Source organism: Lissotriton vulgaris, chromosome 11, assembly GCF_964263255.1.
Source record: "Lissotriton vulgaris chromosome 11, aLisVul1.2, whole genome shotgun sequence".
Classification (NCBI taxonomy): Eukaryota; Metazoa; Chordata; class Amphibia; order Caudata; family Salamandridae; genus Lissotriton; species Lissotriton vulgaris.
This window is the reverse complement of record NC_141699.1, coordinates 1,079,185,902-1,079,203,130: the sequence shown is the minus strand read 5'-3', so window position 1 is coordinate 1,079,203,130 and position 17,229 is coordinate 1,079,185,902. Positions and strand designations below refer to the sequence as shown.

General features: G+C 46.2%; 1 protein-coding gene across 1 annotated transcript in view; it reads left to right on the top strand.

Annotated features, from left to right (window-relative positions):
* Positions 1 to 17,229, top strand: part of DIS3L2 (DIS3 like 3'-5' exoribonuclease 2) — a 799,214-nt gene that overhangs the window by 738,765 nt on the left and 43,220 nt on the right. The window contains exons 16-17 of the mRNA XM_086944551.1: positions 320 to 503; positions 3,012 to 3,098. Coding sequence (XP_086800677.1) covers positions 320 to 503; positions 3,012 to 3,098 — 271 coding nt within the window. The remainder of the gene's footprint in view (positions 1 to 319; positions 504 to 3,011; positions 3,099 to 17,229) is intronic.

Here is a 17,229-nt window from a genome sequence, read left to right as displayed (position 1 = left end):
GTTGACGCTGGTGAGTTGTGCTGCCTCAACTCATGTTTTTGAAAATTTTTAAAGTAACCTACAGATGGACTGACACTGCCCGGTCCCATGTTATGAGAGTGGATTGCTGTTTATTTCTTCCCAATAAATTCTTGCCTTTTGTTGCTAATATTGATGAGTTCATAACAATTCCCCTGTCTGGCCACTGTTTTGAGACACAGCGATGTTTTGATATTGGGCCTACTCTCAGCGCATTGTATTTGTTAATGCCCCCCGTTATTGGGGATTCAATGTCTGCACGTGGTACTCTGGACTCACCTGCCTCTTCTTTCTTTCTCAGGCTGGTGGAGGAGTTTATGCTGCTGGCTAATATGGCGGTGGCCCATCAGATCCGCCGCTCGTTCCCAACGCTGGCCCTGCTGCGTCGTCATCCGCCACCGCAGAGCAAACTGCTGGACGACCTGGTTGAGTTCTGTGACCAGATGGGCCTCAACATCGACTTCAGCAACGCTGGTGCTTTACACGTGAGTTACATGTGGAGTCGTCATGGCACTCATGTATGAGGAAGCACATGAGCCGAGTATGGAACTGTAAGAGGCAGCTGCTTTGGCAAGCTTATGTGACCTCCCCTGCCTTGTGAGCTGCACGTGGTACTGTAATGGGTAGCACGTGTGACCCACTCCATGTGAGCCTCATATGGATCTGGAATGCCAAGCACGTTTGACTTGCCACATGAGCAATGTAGAACCTGTAATGGCTAGCATGTGTGACGCAGCATGTCGCGTATTGAACTGTAGTGGTGACCATATGTGTAATGGACACTGCACCAGAGTGACGTGTTAATCAATAAGACTACGAGCATGTGCCTACTGGCTTTGCCACCATCTGCAGAGCAATGGAGACTGTGCAAAATTATGAAATTACATTTACTTGTGAGAGGAAGTATGTTAATGGGTTGACACCAGCATTATACAGGTTGCTGGTGTCACTAGTGCAATGGCGGCTTCGGCACCAGGAGCAGCCCCGCTCAAGTTCGTAACTGAACTGGATTCGTACCTAGAATTTATCACCAGCTTCCCAGTTGCATGCGTCAGTAGTATCTCCGGTCAAGGTTTTTTCTTTGCATTCTTGGATTTGTAGTGCTGCCTGCCTTAATATAGTTTCAGTCCTACAAGCCTAGCTATGCAAAGAAAAAAGAATCTGCACTGGATGTCCTACTCGTGCATGGGCCTCGAAACTTGAGAGCTCTGCAGCGAGCACTAGAAATGTAAACAGTGTAAGCAAGGCAGAGAGTGCATCTGTTCTCACAAATGATAGTTTCCAATTTGAGGTAATATGGACAAGGGCAACCCTAGATGCCTAGAAAGGACCTGGGTCAAGGTATGAATAAGCAACAGTGGTTCACTTGTGGCTCAAGTACAATTTTAGTGCTGTTAGAAACATTTAAATTTACTTAACCAGCTGGCCAATTAACAGATATTTAATAAAAATAGTATATGAATACTTTCCAATTAATAGCAAGTATAGTGTTTGGCAACAACAGTGATAGTGAGTGCTAAAGGTTTTTCAATGCACTTCTCTTGGGTCAGGATGGAAGTTGTGGTCCCACAATTGTAAACACACAGTATAGGCTCTTAAAAGTCTATAGAAGAACTAGTCTGATTGCTAAAGTTTCGACTTGACAATAATTTATAAGGTCGTCATCAGGACAAAGTCTGTGAAACAGCGGCTTCTAAAGAACAAAGAAAACGTTTAAAGTGATTGGAATTGTCTATTCATTTGTATTTGGCTAGTAAAATAACTAACAGGCAAAAGTATGAGTCACTAAAACAAAGACATTGAGCACATGAATCAGCAGTGGCCAGGTATGTTGGGAAGCCCCAGTTATTGGCTTTATAGAGGTTAGTGGTGGAATGATCTTGACCATAAAGCCTCAAAGCGCTGTATGTGGATGGTGTGCACCTTACTCTTAAGGTCCCCCAGGAAAGCACTTCCAAGAAAAATTATGATGATCCAGGTATTCCAGTCGAGATCTAGATTCAAGGTGAGTTGGATTAAATTTGAGCTATTCTGGGTACCAGATAACGGATAGTACGGACCTTAATCAGGGACAGACCCTTAAAATCTGATTTAAAAAATATGTCCAGATGCTTTAATGGGTGTTCCTTGACAAATACTCTAAATGGAGTGTACTCCATCTGTTCCTCATCTGGCAAACTCTCCACCCTGGTTCCTTAACAAAAAGCAGTGCTTTAAGATCTGGCTGACTTATAGCAGGCCCTTTATGTGGATCAATAAGCGCTTCAAGGATTCTCGTGTCTTTGCAACTTTCATGCTTGACTTTCTCAAGAAGCCACATGATCCTTTACTGCTGTCCCTCTTCAAGCAGGTGTAGGCAGACACAAAACAGGTAAGATTGTTTACAGTGTAATCTGAGGTCAAACCTAAAACCTATCCGCATAAATAGATTTGCTTCGCTCTGCATTGCTTTAAAAAATGGATGAATTGAAAAAGCCGCTCTGATTCTAGATCTGCCTTCTTTCGCCTGCCTCTGTTTGTGTAGCCTTTTTATGTAGTTAATCTTTTCCTAGTGGAGTTTCTTTTAGACTTTAGTTATTTGTGTCTCTGTGTCAGGTACTTCTTGAAGTCCTCTGTGTAGGTGCAAGATTGCCTGGAGACTGGCTCATGGAAGCTGCAGTTCTTTTGACCAGAACATGATCTGGATTTCACCTGATTTGACCCATCTTGTGCTCCTGCACTTAGGAGAAGTCATGGGGGACTGGAGGGAAGTGGGCAACAAGGTGATGGTTGTTGTGCCAAGAGATGTGACCCGTGAGGAGATGGTTTACATGGTTTGTGTGGGTGGGTGAAGGAGAGAGTCACTGTGCTGCACAGAGAGGCTTGCACCTATGTTGTAGTAATGTATGAATGGATGTCCGAGAGCAGACCGCGGTGCTGTTATCCACCATGAGTGACCGAGGGCCTGTATCCGCGCCTCATCGTCTTGTACCTCTCTTCTCTTGTCTCCACAGAAATCTCTCCATGAAACCTTTGGGGATGACCAATATGCCGCTGCTCGGAAGGAAGTTCTGACCAACTTGTGCTCGCGCCCTATGCAGGTAAGGAGAAGCGATCATGTGAAGAATGAAATGTGTTCTCCAGGCCCTGACCGCTGCAGCAGGGACTGCTATTGGTCAGTGTGTGTTCCACAACTGTGAGCTGCAGGGAGAAGCTGTTGTCTGTGTATCTCAGAGCCATGTAGGAGGTGCAAAGAAATAGCTCTCGAGAATTACAAGCATTGACAAAGCCCACAGGTCTGGCTTTAAATGTTCTAACACATGCAAGTACACTTAATCGCCAATTCTTTGTTAGCAAGTTAAAGCCAGAAATGTTGGCTTTGCCAATTCTGAGGCAAAAGTATCAAATAGGACTGTTTTCTGTGTGGAATGAATACAAGAGATCAATCATTGGACGTGATAAAGAGTGTGACGATTGAGTGTTCTTTAAAGTTGTAAATAGCTCCTAGTGGATCCCAGTGGAAGCATTTCTTAAAGGGTGGAATCATGCCCCAAACAACCGAGTAAAAGAGAAGGGCCCCTTGTGGTGGAGCAAAAGCCCACGCGGTATATTTTAAAGAACTGGTAACAGTAGATCTTCAGAGAGCTGTGCTGTCGACCTAGGACTAACTATGATCTTTACGCTATCGTTCGATTGCTGTACACGAGGTCCTGTAGGGAATATGTGTGTCTTGCGCTTTAAGTAAAGCCGAGACAAAATCACAAGGGCCACAATGAGCGACTGCGAAAATAAAATCCAGAGACAGCTGGTGGATGCTGACCCTGTGGAGATGTCCACACTTCAGCCTTTTCAAGGTGGAGGGATGCTGGTGGTGGTGGCGGCAGCAGCTAGATGTATAACTGAGCTGTCAGGAAAGACAGAGCTTTCATTGTGTTGAAATGCAGAACCTTCGTCCTCTGTGTTTGAGTACTGGACCATGAGACCTTGCCCTAAATCAGTGATAGAGGAGCGCAGTCTGGGTTCATCTTTACTTACATGACTGTCGATAGTAGTGGTCACCAGAGGTGCTAGTTGTATCTCCAAACTCTGGGTAGACTTTATCCCTCTGTGGCTTTCCTTCATGTAGCCTGGCCTGCATCCCTCTGTGAGGCCACGACTAGTCTACCACAGTGGTGTTCATCTTGGAATTTCAGAGGAGCTTTAAAATTACAGAAAGTTCAGAGTGTGACTGCGCGGTCACTGTTTATACTTAAGAAACATATCCACTCCTCCGCTGTCATACTCTCCTTCGATTGGTTGCTACTAATGAGCAGAGAAGCAGAGCAATTTCAAGAATTATGAGAAAAACAGAGAGGGATGAAGAAATGCTTGTTTTAAGCTTAATCAATGAGTGTGTACTTTCCTTTGCTTTTCTGTTCAGTTTGGTGTTACGGACGGGGACTGACCGAATTCATTCAGTCTCTCCTCTGCTCCCGGAGAGAAAGAATGACTGCTCAGGTTTGTTCCCTTTGAGGGGTAACTAGCAGCTCTAAATATTTTGACATTTTTGGACCACTTTAGTGAGGTGCAGCTTCAGTAATGTGACACAGTGAGTTAAAGGACCCACGTCTGGATCTACCCAGATACTTAGTATGACTTGGTGAGAACATCAAAAAGTGTTAGGTGCAGGCTGGACGGATCTTAACCCATGGTAGCTACGCTCTGTGCATTCCGCTGCATTGTGAATGAATGAATGAATGAATAAAGTTCTATTTGTATAGCGCATGGCTTCCCTGAGGCCTCCCAGCGCTGATTGATAGGACAGAAGAAAAACGGAAGCCACAGTGCTATGGAAGCGTCCTGAAAAGATGGGTTTTCAAGAGCTTCCCGAATGCCAGAAGATTTTTGTTCTCTCGAAGAGCAAGGGGGAGAGAGTTCCAGATCTTAGCGGCTTAAAACGAGAAGGAGCCTCCGCCCCATCTCACTCTCCGTATTTTCTTAGGGGTGGCCAGGCATAAAGAACTGGAGTGCAGGGTTCTGTGAGGAAGATAGGAGGTGACCAGAGAGTGCATAATGGCCGGACCAGTCTTCCAGATGGCTTTATGAGCCAGGCGCATAGCCTTAAACCGTAACCTGGCCGGGATGGGGAGCCAATGAAGATTCCTCAAAGCTGGTCTGGCAGACTGCCATCGCAGAGTCTGAAAAAGCAGCCAAGCTGCACAATTCTGCGTTACTTGCAGTTCATGGATGGTAGATTGAGGAGCTCCAAGATATAAGGCATTCCCATAATCCAAGTGAGAGAGTATAAGGGCCTGTACCATGATTCTTCTCGCCTGGAATGGAAGGAGGGGAATGATTTTCTGCAACATTCTCATCAGTCCATAGTAGGTGGCTGAGAGCTTCGTAGCCAGGTGGTGTCTTGATTCACTGTGCCATTTCTGATGGAGCAGCCATATGCAAATGACTCGTTGTGTATATTATGGAAATAGAGGAAATTCCTCAGAAACAAACTTCCCCTCCTGGGCTTTGAGATCCACCTCAACTCTCAAATGATGGTACTTTGTCCAGCGTGTACTTCTTGGATGGGGAAGGTGCAAGGGTGGGATGGTGGGGGGGGGGATAGCAGTAGAGGGTTGGATGCTTCATCCCTTATTACAACACAAACATAGAGTTTGCTTCATATTGAAACAAGCAATTTAGACTATAAAGACCATGCTGTTGATCTTCTTTGATGAATGTCACTCTTTAAAACAAAATCCATGAATTTGCATTTCTCTGGTGTTACACTACTTACCCCACACACAGGGGAAGACTGTTCGGAGCGCCCCTCCCGCCTCTGTCCCTTACTACAGAGTACATTTTACTGGCGACAAGTTGTGACGGACCATCAGTCACACGCTCAGCCCGAAGCCCCAAGCTGTCAAGAAGGCCACAGCAGCTTTGTCTAGTTCCAGGCCATTACCCCTCTGGCTTCTTGCTGTGTCGCCTGGAAAGTGCGGCTTCTGGTTGAAAGTCACTTTAGACTCTTGCCACTTCTCTCTGGGCTCATATCTTCACTTTATGGGTCAACATGGATCTCCTTGTAAGAGCGAATGGAGCGCTTTTTTGGCACAGCGCTGTCTGATTATAACACCAGATCACTTTGTGCATCCTGCAATAGCACCCGAGCTCCAAGCTGCTCTTTAAAGCGCTAGGGACAAAGTCATTTGTTGAAGATGTCACTGCCAAGGGGAAAATGCAATTATATGAGAGTGTTCTGGTTCCATACAGTGCGTTGGAGAGGACCTGTAGATATAATTAGATTAGCTTCCCCAGTACCGCTTGGAGGCTTCTCTGCCAGTCGCCCAAATTTGAAAAATCCCCTTGCTGTGGGCAAAGAAGCAGTGTTGGAAGTTGCCGCTTATGGCACAGCTGAGACAAGCCTGCATGGTCTTGTTGGTATGTTCCAAGATGGCGGCTGCTAGTCAGCGGTAAGGTGTTTTCCAAGGATGGGTCAACCTCCTCGGAGCCCAAAAAGACCACAAGGAGAGGGCTAGACTTGTGAAGCCCAGTCGTTGAAATCAGCTAGAGCTGTAGCCCCTCTTACTACCTCCCATTCTTCAGTACAGATGGAATCTTCCTGCTGTGTTTGGTTCTAGGATTCATATCCCACACCTTTGCTAGACTGCACCATGTGATCTTTTGGTGCATTGTATTGTGTGAGAATGTGGCCTGCTAGTGGTGTGCAGCCCTTCACATATGACCCACACTAAAGATGTCCTTGCATCTCCTACCAAGAAGATGCCTCATCAGTCTATTCCCTCTCTACTCCTCTATTCACTTTTCACCAGAATCCTCTAGGGCCCACTTTTAGTGTCCAGCTTTACAGGTTGGCACTGATCTCGTCCAGCCTCCACCGCTGTGCTCAGTTCTATTCCTCGGTTGTCTTCAGTGCCCAGTTCAGAATCAGATTTGGATGAGACCCAGCTGGACTCCTGGGGCCCTGAGTCTCTTAATCTAGTGCTCCACCGGAGCCATGTTATGTTATGTTTACTTTTTCTTATCTTTGTGAAGAAAGCTGGTGCACAGATATGGCTTCCAAAGACAGTGGAGTTCTTTACCTTTACCTGAAGTAGTGTGGCTCACTGGTTAGAGGCGGCAGACCCGAGAGCAGAGGACGGCCCGGGACCAGGGTTCGATTCCCGGCGCGGCAGGTTTCTGGACCAGGGTCAGCGGACTCGATAATTCTCTCGCCTCGGTGCCCACTCTGATCAGCGGTCACACTCGGCAACTCTGGGCATTAGCTTGCCTCATCTTCACTAACGGCCCCCCAGACCGCCGGGGATGCCTGGTCGCACCCTGGAGATACCCATTAAGGGACCATCTCTCAGGGAAGCCAGGAAGGGTTTCGCAGCGGTCGAAGCGCCAGGACGCCTACGGGTAGCAGTGCGCTATATATAAATGCCAACACACACATTTACCTAAGTTAGGGATGATAACGTTCTAGCAAAGTGGCCTCCATCTTTGACATAATGAGGGAGTTCTTGACAAAATGATGGCTATCTGTTGCATAAAGCAGGCCCTCTCCCAGTGGTGCCTGTATTTTTCATAATTCTTGCTGTTGCATTGTTTTGTCGGTGAAAATTCATAAAGTCTCAATGTATGTGCTGGTAGTTATTGTGTTCGGTGAAAATGAGAAGCTGAAAGGGTATGCCGTCGCGAGCAGTGAACGAGGCGTCTTCTCCCAGGCTTCTTGCTTTGAAGTCATTCACATCTGGATTTCACCATTCCAACAGAGGCTCTTGGATGTCTTTTCTCTCACGCTGTGTGTCGTGGAGTCCTTCCTCCTTGGAATTCACCATCCTGAGACAGGCTGTCTGGAAAGGTGACTGTCACTTAGCGACTTAACCTGCGCTGTTCCTCTTAAGAGGGCCATAACTCTGGCTGAGTTGTTGAGCCTGGAGATTTGAGCAACCTTAGAGCCTCAACCATGCAACGTTGCTGCAGTTTGAAGATGGCGGCCATTGTCTGTGCAGCAACAAAAGGAGGAGCCTGGTGCAAGTGAGAAGTTGCTAGCACTTTGTAAAGCAAGGTGAACCTGCAACTGATTCAGGTGGTGCAGTACCCCTATCTCAGAGCAAGGGACCAAGGTATGGAGATGACCAAGCACAACTGGTGAATGCTAGAAGGATGTCTAAAGCGCAGCCGCTCTGCCAGGGCGACCTGATTAGCACAGCAGATTTCTCTTGCCCGGTCAAATGGAACTAAGTTAAATGAAACATGATGCTGGGAGTCCACAATCTATTGCAAAGAACATGATACATGTGCCCAGGCGAGGTAACCCAGTGTAGGGGATTTGGTCAAACGACTGTGTTGTCGACTTTACAGAAAAATAACCAAGATAACCTGACTTTGAGATGGGCTGCTGTGAACGGCAAGGTGGTGTGTAATGGCGGGAGACTTTTCTTTTCCTGATAGCAGCCCCACCTCAGTTGCCAGAAGCAGTGATCTGCAGAGTTTTCGATAATGCATGGACCAAGTGACCGTACTTCACCCTGCCTGATGTTGCGATGATTGTGCCTTTCAATCCGTTGCTCTGATGTTCGCCTTCTTTTTTTGGAGGAGCATTTGACATTGTGGTGGTATTACCGTACCAAACCACTCCCTCCTCTAAACCCCCGTATTGTCCTGGTCTCAGTCTAGGTTTCATAGGGATGGTATTTGGCCAATTGGCCAAGCTGCTGACATTAGCAGTTTGAATCGCAACGTTGGCACTTGACGCAACACTGTGTGATCCTGAGCTAATTATTTCATTTCTCTGCTGAAAAATATACATTGGAAATAAAGGTCTAAATATATTGAATGGAATTTTGTAATTCAAAGATGTAAATCTACACTTGAAGTAGTTACTCTTCTATCAAGATGTCATAATGTACAGGACTCCATCAATCTCCAGTTAGGCTCATTCTAGCCAAAGACCAAGACCTGTATGTACATAAATAGTTATCTGTCTACAAATTACTCTGAATTGTGGGAGCTACTTGCCGGTGCCAGTGGTCAACTTGCACTGACTGCCTTTTGGGGTGCTACTGTAATGTACATATATTAGCTTAAAACTAATACAAGAAAATTGTTTAAAAGAGAAAATGACAAGCTGATTTTTGGGGCTCACACAAGTTATTACTAAAAATAAAAATCTGGTATTTTGGGGCAAAATGTAATTTTGCCAGGAAAATGTCAAGCGACTCATTGGGGAGACTACAACGTATTCATCCAAAATTACAATTATGTCACACAATTTTGTGATTGTCAAGAGTGGTATGACAATGTTTTGACCAAATGATTGTATTTATGAAATGTATTTATAGCTGGTACTTGAGGGATATCATTTATGTTCAATTCTGGAAGGTCATTGCTAAGTTTTGATTATTCTGTGCCAGAGGGCACTTGCTGCTAAGGCACCGAGCCTCAGAAGAAAGTTGGACTCACTTGATTCATCTTTCTGTCCTATTCGGTGCAGGTATTTATATCCCATCGCTGGCAGAGCTCATCTGCTGCTAGGGCTCAGGATCCCCTCTCGCCGACAGTGTGTTTCGGGCCCTAACGTCCTCAATGTTTTGAAGCCCGACGCGCCCACCCGAACTGATCTGTTGACTTGTTCTCCTACTGCTAGGCTTGACTTGACTATGTAGAGATAAAACTTTTCGCCTGTGGAACTGTTGTGTTAAATGTTGTGGCTCTTACTGGTGCTTGGTACTACTTGTCCATGACATTACAAAGCCCAAAAGGGCTACCAAAGGACCTCAGACTAAGTTGGTTCATTCGAATTATGAGCAGTAGGTGGGATCCTGAGCCCTGTCTGATAAGGATCCATAGACAATGGCTCGGAGACCGATAACCTCCTCTTCCTCCTTATTGTACTGGTGCTGCTTTATAGCTTGATTTACAAAATACAGGAGGTCGGGATACTTCTCCAGAAAGGGATATCACTTACCCCTCTGACCCACCATTGTTCACTACAGCCGCCTTAGCTGATCCAGATGCCCGAGGAAATTTGGCTTTTTGGGAAGGTCTGATGTAATAGCCAACAACAGCAGTAAACCCAGATGCTGCTATCTACCCCTGCTGCATCAAAGTTTCTCCAATTCCTTCCTTAAGCCACCATCTTCTCGTGTGGGGGTTTTTCCCAGTTTGCAGATTGCTGGGTCATCCAGCTATTCCGCAAGGGCTAAGCCTTAACCTTCCTCACTCACCCTTTGAACCACCCTCCTCCCATAACAATTGCAATCCAACGTACACTTTTTTTTGTTTTGCAGGCAGATGTTTTTTTCTGCTGAGTAAAGGGTCTATAAAAGTGATGCCTTTAGAAGGAAGGGTCACAGGATTCTACTCCCTTTACCTCTGGGGTCCCAAGAAGGATGGAGGTTTGAGACTCATCCTCAACATCAGCCTCTTACTTAAACTTCTTCAAGAAAAGTTCAAGATCAAGCCCTTCAGCCAAGTCATGCTTGACCCTCCGTGTGAACCCACATGGTGACTACTTTAATCTAAGGTTCACTTTGGAGTTCCCAGCACTGTAGTTGATTTGATACCTCTGGGCCTGATGACCATGCCGTGTGTTTTCCCGGAAGTGCCTGCAGCTGTGGGGAGGTTCTCTCTGGAGGACTTGAGATCAAGTATTTCTGTACTAGGATGGCGGGCTAGTGAAAGTGGTGCCTCCAGCACTGGTGTCAAGGAACATCTTCAGTGCTCCTCCACAACTTTGGCTTGACAGTCAATGCCGGAAAACCCATCTCCCCCGACACAGAGGTTGATCTTCATAGAGACGGCGCTCAAATTAATCCACATGAAGGTCTTTCCTCCTTTGAGGATTGTGGATATTTGAGAGATCATTTTGATATTTCACCGATACAAATCCTTGTTCTGCAAACCATGGACATGCTGGCTTCCTACTTACTGCTGATGCCACAAGCTAGATGGCAAAATAGAGTGACAGTGCTCCCAAAATCAAAAGAGTCTTTGCGTCGCGTGCAGGTCTTCGAGCCAGTCCATTGATGAAATTGAGGTGTCCTTCCTCGTGTCCCTCACCATGTCCCTTCAGCCCTCCACAGGTGCATGCTACTGTAGTCATATTCCTCTTCTGGGTGTGAGTGTTTGATTGGTTCAGATGCTCCGTCCATCACCACCCCCTTTTGTACCGCTTTGTTGGCCATAAGTTGGCAGGGTATGCTCAGACATGAGTCCCTTGCTCACTTTGCCACTGGATTCAAGCAAGCCAGGCTGAAGACGGCTGAAATGCCAGAAACCGGTCCTCGGAAGCTTGTTTCCGGTCCAGGGAAGGCATGGCTTGGCAGTTCAGGCTGGACTGTTCCCATGAGGTCTTTAGAGGGGATGATGAGTGTGTGCAGTGTTACATTTTAAAATCCTTAGGCTCAGTCCTTTTTAAATGAAGAAGATCAAAGTAACCAATTCTTTGTAGGAAAATAGCTCTTTATTTATGATGATACACACGTGGACAGCCGACACGTGTTTCGCCCCTGTGGCGAATTGCGCCAGGGCTTTCTCAAGGCTATTTACAATTTTGTATATTACCGCAGTCTGTGCATGATAAATTTCACCATAAAGTCCGGTTTGTTAACTTATTAAGGGATCGAATCCCCGGCGTGGCTCTCCAAACAGCTCGTCACTCCCGTCGTTTGGAGCGCGGAAACGACGGGAGTGACGAGCTGTTTGGAGAGCCACGCCGGGGATTCGATCCCTTAATAAGTTAACAAACCGGACTTTATGGTGAAATTTATCATGCACAGACTGCGGTAATATACAAAATTGTAAATAGCCTTGAGAAAGCCCTGGCGCAATTCGCCACAGGGGCGAAACACGTGTCGGCTGTCCACGTTTGTATCATCATAAATAAAGAGCTATTTTCCTACAAAGAATTGGTTACTTTGATCTTCTTCATTTAAAAAGGACTGAGCCTAAGGATTTTAAAATGTAACACTGCACACACTCATCATCCCCTCTAAAGACTTTGTTGTTTGAAAACTCAAGAGGTCCAGAGTTTTCTTGAGTGTGCTAGCATCAACAAACAAACAGTGAAAACTAATGTGGACTTGGTCTCCTTTCGTGGACCACCTCCCTTTTGCAACAACTGTTCCCATGAGGCACAGGGTCAGACTGATTTGCATATAGCCATGTCTGCACTGGGGTGGCAGAGTGGGCTAAAGAACGGTGATGGATCAAACCCAGATCTGTTGACTGGGTGTGAGTGTTTGATTGGTTCAGATGCTCCGTCCATCACCACCCCCTTTTGTACCTCTTTGCTTGGCTGGGGCACCGACCTGGATCACATGATGGCGCAGGGCACTTGGTCCACATCAGAGTAGTGCGTGCAGGAGCTGGGTTCAATCTGCCTTGCTACGAAGGCCTTCATCCCTTCAGTCTCAAGAGCATCCTGCAGATCGCTCCTGTCCGACACTGGTCACTATAGGAACAGACCGGGCAGTGTGGAGCTCTGCACCCTGTGTAACTGGGCGATTCATCTTCGGCAGTGGACTCACCAAAGGAGTGGTCCCTGGGTGGCTGCACTCCTTGCAGGCTCGGAGCCACCTCTCTTTGAAGGACTAGGAGTGGGAGCTGTACCCCGAAGTGAGTGGCTGGACCTTCTGCATAGTGGGATACTCATATGCGGATCTTTTCGCCACGGACCAAAACAGGAAGAGTCCGCTGTTTGTGCCATACTTGTCCCTCACAATAGTCCCCTGGGGATGCCTCCAGGGCCAGCAGAGCTCTGGGCCTCCTATACACATTCTTTGTGAGTCTTTAGGGGTTTCTAAAATGTCAGAACACAAGGAGAGAAATGAATGGTAAGGAAACTAATACCAGTTCCTGGATACTATTTTTCGCTTTTGAGAAAATTGGAAAACTTGGATGGATCATTTCTGGTCCACCTCAACCTCCTGGGATTGGGTGATTGTTCTGAAGATGTGCAGAATAGGAGCCTGTATTTTATGCAACCACTTTTGAAGATGATTCTTGGTTCCAGATGTAGACTACGAAGAGACATTGTAAAGGTTAACGGGATCAATCTTTTTCCGTCAAGGATGCATTGATCACTTATGAACAAACTGTGAGAAATGAGCATTAAAGGCAGTGCCTTCAGAAGTCGCCTTGTGGTGTCCGCGACTCTATTTCTGAAGGAGGTGGAGTTGCTAATGGGCCAATCTCATTACATCTGCAACATTCGAGTTGGAGGTGACATACTGGTCCAAAGTGAAGCCCATGGACTTCCGAAAGGCCAGACGCCAAAAAGGGAAAGTTGCAATGCTGGTGAAAAGACAGCTTTATGATTGACGGAATTGACCATAAGGCTCTCTGTAGATCTTCAACAGCCTGGGGGGTTGGAAAGGGGACCATAAGTTAGCATACAGGAGCTATGTGAAGACTCAATCTTAAACTATGATTTACAGAAGAGGAAAGAGGAGGACCAACCCAGACCAGAACCCCACCTGGGATGGCCTGAAGAAAAAGAACTAAGAGAATTTTTCCTCAGTGAGCTGAGGAGAGTTGGACCATGTGAACTTTTTAAGATGCAAAAGAGGTGAAAGTCCATTATGGGCAAAGATGGTCATTAACATTGGAATTGATGTGTTAAGGAAGTGGAAAAGGCAGCACAGAAGGGGACTACACTAACTTGAGGAAGATGAAGCCCTTCAAGGCTACGTCAAAACTTTATTGTAACAGAAGGAGATAGTGGTGTAAACTAACCCTGGGCGTAGTTCGCAAAGTAGCGCTACGTGTACCTACCCGAACTACCCGTAGCTACGCGAACTGCATAGTGCACTGTGCAAAATGCTGTTCGCACTGATTGCACAGTGCCGGATGCTTGGCCGCACTGTGCAATCAGTGCAAACTGCATCTTGCACAGTGCAAGTAGTCGTTTTCTGGCGCTCAAGTAGATTTCTACTCGAGCGGCAGCTTTCTGAACCCGTACTGGTAGTTTCTCATCTCGAGCGGTCGCGAGCATACGCGACCACTCGCAATGAGAAACCTGACCACCCCGCATTGAGAATCTCGCCGGGATGTTTATTTTCCACGCTTTCGATCAGCAACTTGATGTTGCTGATCGCAAACGAGGAAAAAGTTTCGCCGGTATGTCATTTTGCTTGCTCGCGGTCGCCAACTTGACATTGAGGACCGCGAGCAAGCAAAAAATGACTGCTGCGCTATGCTACGCGTGTTTGCACTGTGCTACGTGCAATTCGCGTAGTGCGAAGTAGCGCAAACTACGCGAGCGTAGCGTAGTGCTTTGCCATGGGTTAGTGTAAACTGCACTATGGTTAGCGCCCAGTTGTCCACCTCAAAGCACGAAGCATGTTCGAGAAATATCAGGGCACAGAGCTCCTAATCAGAAAGAACAAGAGAATTGATCAATGGACAATGAATGTGTCTTCAAAATAGATCATGTGGTTAACATGGATGAGCAGATGACAGTAATCCAGTGCTGAACTCTCATTTCACAAACTAATGCTTTCTGCGTGTCGTAGCCTTGGTTTTCGGGGCACAATTCACATGGTATATAGTGCCCACAGGGAAGGCATATAAAAATCGTATATATGTTTCAATAATTTCTTTTTCACTGTTTTAAATGTCTATGTCTTTGTAATGAATTACATACACTTTTTTAATTTGTTTAAATAACATTTATCTACAATGAATACAGAATACTCTGAAGTAGTATTCAGGGACAAGGCACAGGCGCCTACGTCTCCAGTTTAAACCTTTCTGTGGGCTGAGCTAGTGGGACCTGCAGCTTGGACTGCACTTCTCAGAGTTAATGATGCTTTTTTTCCTGCATTCCCTCCCCTGCTCAGAAGGTTGCCTGGGCTAATTGCCTGCTAATGTGCAACATACATCAAGCCGGATAGAGTCTCTCGAGGGCGGCAGCTTAATGTCACCTATACCGTAGGTGTTCAGGTCCCACTCAGGATCAGTGCAGGCTTTGTATCAGCCAGATCTGAAAGAGACTATTAGTTATCGATTCCTTACCTTCAAATTACCCCCAGGCGTCCGGTAAAGAATCTATAACTAATACATGTCTCTTATAGATATATCGTTACCAAAGGTAAATAACTTGTTCTTTAAATACCTACATAGGGTACATTTCACTGTGCTTAAACGTTCGGTATATCTTTTACGGGAAGCTATTTGCCTGCGCTGTGGGGGTAGTAAGGCTCACCTACTCCTCAGGATCTACTTCATCCTGGCGGGGCTGGTTCTGGAAGAAAGTGAACGCTCGGTACCGACTGGCAGTGGTTGATGCCCACACTCCAAGCCAAACCTTCACACTGGGCTCTCACCCTATTCGTCCAGGATTAGATCTAGATGTGTTGCCCTGCATCCTGTACTCTCACCATAGGCCCCAGATGTCAAAGATTAGATCAAGATGTGTTGCCTTGCATCCTGCGCTCTCACCCTAGGCCCCAGATGTCCAGGATAAGATCCAGATGTGTTGCCCTGCGCTATCACTCTAGGCGTCCAAGATTAGATCCAGATGTGTTGCCCTACTTCTGATGCCCACGAAGCGAGTCGTCACACTGGGGCTCCAGGAGTCTAGATCACTGCTTGAAAGACGGCGCGGGGATATGAGGAATGGGTTGGTGGTAGCAGAAGTGCGCGTGGCTATGGTGCACATGGGTGACCAGCGGGCTGCGGAAATGCGAGATCGGGACAAAGGATTATGGAATTGTCAGCCACTAGCGAGCAAAATTACGCCTAATGTCCTCTTGTATCAGTGTGTCCACGCCTCCCCCAATTCCTTGATCACGTTTAAAGGTAGTCCATCATCTGGCCAGGGGTTGTTCCTTTAGCTTGTTGCGGCAGACACTGCCTATTGCTTTTGCCATCCTGAGGTTCAAGAGCCCCATAGCTTGAAGTTCTGAGAGGGGAGTGGACACCTCCTTTGAGCGGTCTAAGATTTCACCTGATTATTTCTCTATTACTCTATAGATTGTCTTGTGTAGCACTTCAGTGCACAGGGCTAGGTAAACACTGAGAAATACATGTATGAAAAAATGCCTTCAGTATATTACATATGATATTTTGAACGACTATCAACACCCAAGCCCACAGGTGTGCACTCCCTGTCGATATAGAAACACAGTTCTGGGTGAAGATCATTACCTTTATAGATGTGGAAGATTGCTGGGATAAATGCACTTTGAAAAATCAAATCTTACATTCAGTCTATTTATTCATTGCAAAAGGCTCATGTATAAATGTTTTTCTTGGGATCAGCAGTCAATAAATGAAAGAAAAATATTATGCATTTAGCTTCTGTCCTAAAATATTTTTGTTGTCTCGTAAGATATTTAAAAAATAGTCTTTCTCTTCTCGCTGTGTCGTGGACTCTCATTGCCAGGCCTGACAGCACAGATCCATCTGGAATTGGCTTGTGCGCCGTTGTTCGGCACTCAGACGGGAACTGGCTACCTGTGCATTATAGCCCAGTGGAGAACATGCAAAGCGCGCATGACTTTTTGTCTGCCCGAGATGGTTATACTTATAGTTAAACTATGACTTGTTGCCTTAAGTTACTTAATTCCACGAGTTATAGTTTCTTCTGATAAGTTTAACTATAAGTATAACTATAACAGCTGAAATTTCTATGGTTTTGTGTGAGTAAATTCAGAAACGAACTATAATGTCCCTGTAACCTTTGGTTTGTTCAGTGAATTTCTATGGTTATTTTATGATGCATGTTCATATAACCAGCACTGCTCACGACCTTTGGCCGTGCACAGTGTGGGTTTGACTTCAGAGCCTGGCCATTTGGCCAACCCTGCCCCATTCACCCAAACACAAGTGGCGCACGACCTTCGGACGTTCGCATGATGGGGTTGGATGCAGGGAGTGTTTTCTTAAATATTTTTCTGAATACCCGGGTTTTTATTTTGGATCAGAGAATTTTCACTGGGGGCTGCTCTGAGACTCGCGGGTGGACCTCATATACGCGGTTCCACAAAAAAAGGGCAATGTGTTGTCCACGAGGGGTCCCTAACGGACGCCTCTGTCTCCTAAGGGCTCAGGATACCTGTATCCTGACTCCTTATGTGTTTTTGCTCTCATTTTCCCACCCCTCACACGCGAAGCGACAAACAAAATTGCGGCCACAACTTTTCTGTGAGGTTGCAGCCAACCAATCGCAATCTTTCTTTGGCGCACGGATCTATGAGTCTACTGTATGAATCTGTGCGCCAAGTGATGTCCTTATGTAAT